The sequence below is a fragment of the Octodon degus genome, unplaced genomic scaffold (genome assembly GCF_000260255.1).
Source record: "Octodon degus isolate 3935 unplaced genomic scaffold, OctDeg1.0 scaffold00021, whole genome shotgun sequence".
In the NCBI taxonomy this organism is placed as follows: domain Eukaryota; kingdom Metazoa; phylum Chordata; class Mammalia; order Rodentia; family Octodontidae; genus Octodon; species Octodon degus.
In genome coordinates, this window is record NW_004524597.1 from 16,210,743 (window position 1) to 16,219,517 (window position 8,775).

Here is an 8,775-nt window from a genome sequence, read left to right on the forward strand (position 1 = left end):
CCCCCCACCCCCGCCCCCAACCACCCCAGCACTTGGCAGCACAGTGGTGTCCCTCTTACCTGGGAACTTGCTACTTCCTGCTGTAGGACAGGCTGTGCTCTAGGGGACTAGGGGCCAACCCCCCATTTTATAATCTGGCAGACATCAGGCCCTATAGTGGGGGCACAAAGGGGGTGCTGGCTCAGCAGACCTGAGAGGCCTCGGACCAGGCTGGCCTCCCGTTACTGCCGAGAGCAGCACTTTCCATTATAAGCCGAGTGCAGGCAACAGCCCGGGCAAGTCAGCCACACTAGGCCTCCGACCACCCTGACTTCTTTCTCATGGCCACAGCCAGGATGGTCCTGGCAAGAGCCAGCACAGGGCAGGTAAAGGGGACCCCCAGCAGAGCACTGCCTCTGCTGCAAGGCACTGGTGACTTCGGGCAGGTCTTTGCCCTCCCTACCTCTGTGCCTCCAATCACTGGTGACCTGCAGTGTCCCTATCAGGTGCTGCACAAAGGTAAAGTGGCATCGGATGCAGGAGAAATGGTCTATGATGAAGCAGAGGTGGGCTTCAGCAGCCCTTTCTTGGTGCTAAGCGTGGCACTAATGCTTTATCCTTGTTGCCTCTGCAAATCCTGCTGCTGATTGGCTGCTTGTGTTATGTCCATTGCACAGATGAGGAAGGTCGGGGCTTGGAGAGGTCAGCACCCACCCAGCTGGACAGGCAGGTGGCCCTGGGTCCCTGTGCTTCATCTCTTGCCATTCAGCCTTGGCCCTGGCCTGCGGCCCTCACCCTCCCTCCTGATATCTTGCAGGCCTGGGTCTCCTTGTGCTCAGATGGGCTCAGCATCCAAGGCCTGGGGCCTGTTTCTTGGCTGACCTGCCTGGCATCTCCCATGGATCCCCACTACTTGATCCCAGCTGGTAGCCAGGAACATGACAATCGCTTCAAATGCCACTATATCTTGTTCCTCACTGGCCCCAGCCCCTTGTGTAGGTCCTGGCCACCAAGGGCCTCTTTTGATGACTAAATAGGCACCCAGTGGTCCATCAGGAGGTGTGGGGGACATGAAGAAGCCCAGGTCAGGAGAGACTGGGGACAGCAGAAAGTGACAGGAAAGAAGGCGAACAGACAGAGGAGCAGAAGGGCACAGGGGAGATCAGTGGTGAAGGAGGGAGACAGAGAATCGGAGGCCGAGTGGGGCAGCACAGACTCCACACAAAGGAACAGACCAGTGGTTCAACTCCCTCTCGCCACCCTTGCAGGACAAGGGGCCTCGACAAGGTCATGAGGAATTCACAGGGAAGCTGGGGCCTGAGGGCTGCTCAGCAGGGTTACCTGCAGGCTGACTCCCCAGCCCCGGGTGGGGTCTGTGGGGTGTTTCATGCGTTCCTACATCATCGTTTAGGATCTGGACCCCCATGGAGCCCACTTCTGTTTTGTGATCCTGCTGGCTCAGGGCCACCTCTGTCTCCGCTGCTCCATGCTTCCAGTCCCCCACATCCACAGCCTCACCCCCTTTTATCTTGAGCCAAGGCCTAGGAGGGTGAGACAGGAACTGTGGGACAGGATGAGGCAGGGCAACCACTGGAACCCGGGCCAAGATGCCTGTGGCGGGGGCCACCCACGGGTTCCAAGGCTGGGCTGTCTGGGGCAGTTCCATGCTCCCCTTGGCAAAAGGGTGGGTGCAGGGCTGGGACAGACTCCGTTCTGTGTGCTTCTGTTCTGAACGCTTGACTGCCATGGCCCCCATGACTTCTCTGAGCAGGGAGCCTCAGAAACCCATGCCACTCGCAGCTGAGGAACTGAGGCCACCGCTCACCTTCCTAGCCCCTTCCTCCTCTCTCAGACGGACTGCCATCTTCTAACTCCTAAAGCCAACTCTTAGGCATTCTTTGTGAGTGATTATTTCATAATGAGCATTATTATTATTATTATTATTATTATTATTATCATTATTATTGTCATTAGTGATGATGGGGACGGAAACAATAGAAACACATAATGCTTTTCATGTCCCTGAACAGTTACAAATGCCAGTCATACCGACCACATGGATCCTCAGGACAGCGGACCACTCAGGCTGTTGCACTCACTTATGCTCATGGAAGCTGAGGCTGGGGCGACTAGGGGATGCAAACCAGGCTGCCTGGCTGCATGTACCACATCTCTAATCTTTAATTTTCTTGGTCACCTTTCATCAAAGTCAGACAGATGATCAAGCTGCATTTGGCACCATGCCCCGCCCCCCCCCAAGAGATGGGTGTGGCCGCCGCAGGCCTTCGAAGGATTGGGACACCCGGATGTGGAAAACAAGGCTGGACTTCACCACCGGCGTGCTTGCTCCCAGCCGTGCTCTTTCCTCCTTTCCTCCCCATCAGCCAACCCCAGGGCAAGGTGCAGAGCGCAGAGGAACTCAGGGAATTCTGTAAGGCCTGGATGCCCCGCAGGTGAGCCACAGTTTGCTCTTGGCTTCTGCTGGCAGAGCCACCTGGTCACCTCGCTGGCTTTGCAGACCCTGCAGGCTATGGCCCAGTCCACCTCTAGCTCCTCCGCTTGAGGGCCCCTGGGCTCCAACCCAGGTGGACTACCAGCCCTTTCTTGTCGTTGGACCCCAAGATCCCCCTCCACACTCCGGCTTAGATACCTTTCCTCCCATCTCACTCTGCAAATGAGCCACACCCTTCAGAGTCCAGCTGAAATGCCGCCTCCAGCAGGGATTGGGGGAAATGCTGAATTTGTCAGCCTTACAGAAAGGGTTCACATCACAATCCAGGTTTAGAGAGCAACCTCTCCGCCTGCATTGCTGCAGCTGGAAGGGGAAGGGGCACGGGAGTGGCAAAGGATCAGGCCTGTCATGTTGTCTCACAAGAACCCCACCATGTAGTTTATTTGTGTCCTATTTTACAGTCAGAAATGGAGGAGGAATGACTCAAGGTCACAGGCTAGAAGGCCTGACTTTGGACTCTGCATTCAGTGTTCACTGTCCCCTTCCAGTCCCATGGCGCTGGCTGAGGTTGACCTTCCACCTCTCACCGTTCTCCTGGCTGTCCCCTGGGGGAGGCGACCTGCCCTGTTCCCTCCCAGCCGAAGCCAGAGCTGCTGACACCTCGGCCCTGGGGCTGTGGCCAGGGCTGGCTTTTGTTTCTGCTACCTACTTGCTGAGCCAGGGCTTTGGCAGCCAGGGGCCCCTCTCCACTCCGGGCCTATAAGAGCTTGACCTTGGCAGGTCTCAGTTCTGCCATGTTCTCTGGGCCCATCTCGGTAAGTCCTAGGTTTGGAGGGCTGAGCTTGGAGTGAGCATCTTGGGAGGGGGGTGGCCAGGTCCCCAATCCTGGGGAGGTCCCTGTGTCATCCCGAGTGCCATCGTCATCCTAATCAGGAGCAGGCCCCACACACCTAAAATGGTCCCCGTGAGCCTCGTTCAGGGATAGTTCTTTCACGTCCCCTCAGCTGAGCAGCGTGGCGCTGGCCTGGCTGGTGCCCTTGTAGGCACACCAAGGCCCCTGAAGCAAGCAGACTGAACTGCATAGCAGGGCTCAGAGGCGCTGGGACCAAGTGGAGGAATTCAGAGGTGGGGACAGCGTGGACGATGGTGCTGGCTCTAGATGGAAAGGACAGGAGAGGGATGAGACCCTAGGACCCTGCCCCTACCCAGATGAGCAGAGAGGTGAGTCAGCTGTGGCGCGAGGGTCTCACCACCTTCTCTCCTGCAGGAAGGGACCAACATGACACTGCAGTGCACCAAGTCCGCAGGACACTGGAGGGTAGGAAGTGGTTGGAAGGGTGGCCCGGGAGGGGTGGAGGACACGGGTCAAACCAAGACCCCGGAATCTCTGTGTTCACCCCATTGTATCCCTGCCTTGCCTGAGGGAGGGCTCAGAATGCCCATTTCACAGACTGCACCATCAAAGTTCAGAGCCGGGCAGAGACTTGCCGGGTCACACAGAAAGCCTGAAAGATAACTCGGGTCTTCTGGATCCTGAGCTTGGACTACTGCATTCTCTGGCAAAGATCACACTTGTCTCCTGCCTCATCTCTTTGCCTCTGCCCGTGTCTGGGTGGGGGCTAGGGGAAGCATTGTGTTTGTCAGCCTTACAGAAAGGATTCACTTCATGGTCCAGATTTAGAGAGCAGCCTGAAGAATCTGGAGGTCCAGCCTCACTCCTACGAGGCTGGGCCGGTGGCCCTAGACAGAGGCCTTCCTTGCTGGGACCTGTGTTCTTCCTGATCCAACTTCCCTTCCCTGCCTGAGTCTGGAGCGTCTGGGTTTCCACCCATCTGTCTTACCTGTCCACCCAGCCTGAGCCCCAGGGGCTCCCCCCCCCACCCCAAGGCTGAGCAGTCTCCATCTTCTCCAGCTTTGTTCTCTGGCACACAGGTGGTGGTGTGGGATGAAGAGGGCTTCCAGGGCCGGCGGCATGAGTTTGCAGCTGAGTGCCCCAGCGTGCTGGAGCTGGGCTTCGAGACCGTGAGATCTTTGAAAGTGCTGAGCGGAGCGTGAGTATATGTATGGGGAGGGCGAGAGGAAGGGACCTGGAGAGGCAGCTGGGAATTTTAGATGTTCTCAGCCTTATCTTCCCAACATGCTGTATGTGGCTCCAGATAGGCCACTGCTCTCTGAGCCCCACCCCCTTTCCACAAGAAGCAGAAGCTAAAAGAATAGTGACCATGGTGTGTGCCCGTGGGCCCTCCTGCAATGCAGAGGAGAGTGTAGGACTGCTGTGTAAGGTTGCCCAGGTTGTGCACTGCCCAGTGGAGTGGGTGCCATTCACACATCCCTGACCACTGGATGACACAACTCTGCTGGGTCTAAAAATAGCCCTCTTCGGCATAAATTGAAAGCCAAACTCCCCAAAAGTAGAAGGTAGATGTACAAATATAGTTTTTTAAAGGTGCTATTATTTTTTGCAGCTAAATGTGGCTATCCAAAATGCTAGCCATGGTCCTCTTTTTGGAGGAGAGATGGAGAGAGATGGATAGGGTTACGGTTAGGGTTAGGCTGGCCACCTTCAAGGCAGGGAGATACGAACCTGGATGGAATCAGACCATGCATTGACACAGAGGCGACCACTGCAAGGTGCATGTAGCTTCAGGCTCCGGGGTCCCTCGCCCCATAGAAGACCCAGAGTAAAGGGTCATAATTTGGATGGACAATGGGTAATGGCATGGTCATGTTCCTGTGACTGAGGAACCACCCACTCAGCCCCCTTTGTCCCCTGCAGGGTATTGGGTGGGAAGTCCCAGTCTCAGGATCTAGAAGGGCAGAGAGGAGAGGTGGCATCTAGGCCATGCCCCACACTCTCTATCTCCCTTGGGCCCACACCATAACCAGGAATCCCCCTGGCAGGCCTCAGTGAGCCCTGCATGCGTGGCTGTGGGGCGATGTAGGTGCAGGGTGGCTGGGGCACCTGTGTGGGGCAGAGGTCCTCTACCCTTGGGGCACACCAGCGTTCATGGCTAAGGATCTAGGCAGCGCCTCTGCCCAGCACTGCTGAGGCTCTGAGCCAGGTCTGTCTCTGTGGGGGGTCCTCCTTCATGCTGCAGGGTAGGGTTCTGGCCCAGGGACTATGAGGAACCAGCCGCACAGCAGGAGGGGGGCAGCAGGAAAAACAGTGGGTTTATCTGAGTGCACAGACATGCCGCCCTGTGGCTCCCGTCACCGCCTGCACTTTTCTTACTGCCAGAGCAGCAGGAGTGACAGAGTCTCACAGGCACTCAAACCCTATTGCAAACTTGTGTGCCAGGGTCCAGGTTGCTGCTCCTTAGCTACAGAAAAACTCTTCCATGAAACTGGTCCTTGGCGTCAAAAAGGCCAGGGCCTCCTGCTCCAGGATGGTCAGCAACGTCCCTGCCCTCTGTGTACAGAAAGATGGTTGCAGCCTCTTCCCTCAGTGACAGCCACAAGTGTCCCCAGGCCTTGCCAAGTCTTCTGCAGCTGAGTCCCCTGAGTGAGAACGCTGGCCTGGGGTCCTCACCGCCCGGCCCTGCCTCCCTCTCTCCACAGGTGGGTGGGCTTCGAGCACGCTGGCTTCCAAGGGCAGCAGTATGTGCTGGAGCGTGGTGACTACCCGTGCTGGGGCGCTTGGAGCGGGAACACATCCTATCCCGCTGATCGCCTCACCTCTTTCCGGCCCGTGGCCTGTGCGGTGAGTCCTGCTACCTGGCCTCTGGGAGACCAGAGCCCCATCAGTGGGTGCTGGGTCACCAGACATCCAGAGTTCAAGTTCTCCTGTTCCCTGTTCAAGCCACGTGGCACAGGCAGGCAGTCTCCTTCCACGCAGCTCACAGCCCATGTCTGCAGAGCAACCCTAAAAAGCAGGTGTGGCTAGTTCCACTTTAGAGATGTGGAAGCAGGCTCAGACATGCTGTGTGCCAGGCCTAAGCTCAGACACCTGAGTAATTCCTTTTACCAACCACACAACATCCCTGTGTGCCATTGGGACCCATTGGACCTCCAGGGCCACCCCCGACCCCTATTTCTGCTGCACTGAACACCCTTGCTGCTTGTTGCGTCCATGATTGCTTTCCTGGTGGAAAACCCTGGGAGGAAAGATGATGAACCCCCTATAAGTTTTGAGTGCCTGCCACCTTAGTGGCCTTCCAAGAAGTTTGCCGAGGAGGCTGACTGGGAGACCACAGCAGGACTGGGGGCTTGTGGGTAGCCGGCAGCGTGCCAGGTGGTCTGATCCTGCCTCCCGTCTGCATCTGCAGAACCACCGTGACTCCCGACTGACCATCTTTGAGCAGGAGAACTTTCTGGGCAGGAAAGGAGAGCTGAGTGATGACTACCCCTCCCTGCAGGCCATGGGCTGGGACAGCAATGAAGTGGGCTCCTTCCATGTCCACTCTGGGGCGTAAGTGGGTCTGACACTCTGCGTGGTGGGAAAGAGAGGGTGGTGGGAAGCATAGGCCATGGGCTGTGAAAACTGTGTCCTGGGGGCTGACGCCCACCCTTCAGAGGATGTACAGAAACAGGGAGGTCTCAGGCAGAATTTATGCAACTGCAGGTAATGGAAACCTGGACTAAACCTGTTTAAGCCTAAATAATATTTGTTGGCCTCTGTAATGGGCTTCAGCCATAGCCGGATCCAGGCTCTATGATGGGCTCCGTCTGTCTCCCCATTGCTCCACCTGCCTCAGTGTACTGTATTCTCAGATCCACTCTTCCCAGTTAAAGACAAAGACAGCAGCTTTCTCTTTACATTGCAGCACCAGGGATAGAGACCCTTTCACAAGGACTCCATCAGAGATTCCAGGAAAGGTGCTCAACTGAGTCAACATGAATCTTGTTCTCCATTCCCTGAACCAATCAGCATGCCCAGAAGAATGGAATGCTCTGATTGGCTAGATCTGGTCACACACACATGGCTGTCTTCAGCACTGTTTTCCCACGTTAACCTAGGGGGGAAAGGATGACAAGACCTTTGGCTTGAAGAGGGCAGGAAAGAGGGGTGTCCAGCCATAAAGACCCAGTGCAGAGCCAGCAGCTTGCTCTGCCCAACAGCAGAGAGGAGACTAAGTCTAGCTGCTGGCTCAGGGTGACTCCCATCCTTCCCCAACAAGGAAGCAAACGAAGACCCAGATGTGGGCTGCTCACTTGGGGGACATCAGAACCACCTTCTCAGGGGTCCTTTGGCCTTTAATAGGCAGCGATGAAGTTGAGCAATTGGGTATTTTTTTTTTTCCTTTAGTTTTCTGAGGAACAACCAAAGAATCCCATTACTTCAGAAAAGATGCCTCCACCTTCCCATGAGTCCATCTCCCTCTTTTACAGACAGGAAAATGAGGACTCAAAAGTCTAAACAACAATCTTTGTCCCAAACAATGTGGGGATTGTTTGGGACAACAAATTAAACAACATATTAAAATAGCAGCTCTTTTCTTGGAAGTGGTTCTGGGTAAGGGAGCAAGGGGAAGCCCCTTCTTTTATTCATCCATTGGCCTAATGTTCATGAGGCTCCTCTTCTTCTCTACCCAGATAGGAGACATTAGGCACTGGAGGTGGAGCTGAACAAACCACATTCTTCCTTGCACCAGCAGCTGCTGGCAGGGAAAGCTGACATTTCACAAATAATTCTAACATTTACTGAATTATAGGAGTGCTACAAAGGTGTAGTCAGGGACTGACCTGGAGGGTAAGTCAAATGGCCCTGATAATGTCATGATTGCACGGGCAACCAAAGCGCAGACTCAAGGTGCCAGAAGGGTGGGGTAAATGGCATGCTCAAAGGCCCTATGGCCAGGGAAAGCGTTGATATACTCCAGGTAATGGAGGGAGGCTGGGATGGCTGGGCTGTCCTGGTGGCGTGCCAGTGTTTCTGCAGGTAACTGTCTCTCTCTCCCCTTTTTCAGCTGGGTGTGTTCCCAGTTTCCTGGGTACCGAGGTTTCCAGTATGTGTTGGAGAGTGATCACCACTCAGGTGACTACAAGCACTTCCGGGAGTGGGGTTCTCACGCCCAGACCTTCCAGGTGCAGAGTGTGCGCAGAATCCAGCAGTGAGCCAGCCTGGGGGAAGAGCTCAGGCTCACACAGGTGCCTGCTGGTGTAGCTCTGGCGGCTGCCATGTGCTCTGTTCTTTTGCCACCCTCATGTCCCCTTGGAGCCCAGCCCCCATGTCAGCCTGCCTGTGCACAGTCAGCAAAACACCTTGATGATGATGATGATGATGATGATGATGATGATAAAAAGAAGGTCCAGCATTCGCTGTGCTTTTCAATTTTACTGATGTTTCCCACTAGTTTCTCTTATTGCTTTTTTCCTTCCATCATTTGGAAAGGAGCAGAATGGCC

The 8,775-nt window shown here is 55.5% G+C and overlaps 1 protein-coding gene across 1 annotated transcript; it reads left to right on the top strand.

Annotated features, from left to right (window-relative positions):
- Positions 1–3,225: 3,225 nt before the first annotated feature.
- Cryba4 (crystallin beta A4) lies at positions 3,226–8,491 on the top strand. Its single transcript, XM_004628025.1, has 6 exons — positions 3,226–3,246; positions 3,699–3,749; positions 4,364–4,482; positions 5,990–6,131; positions 6,697–6,839; positions 8,338–8,491. The coding sequence occupies exons 1-6, from the start codon at positions 3,226–3,228 to the stop codon at positions 8,483–8,485; spliced, it is 624 nt and encodes a 207-aa protein (XP_004628082.1). The 3' UTR covers positions 8,486–8,491.
- Positions 8,492–8,775: the final 284 nt, after the last annotated feature.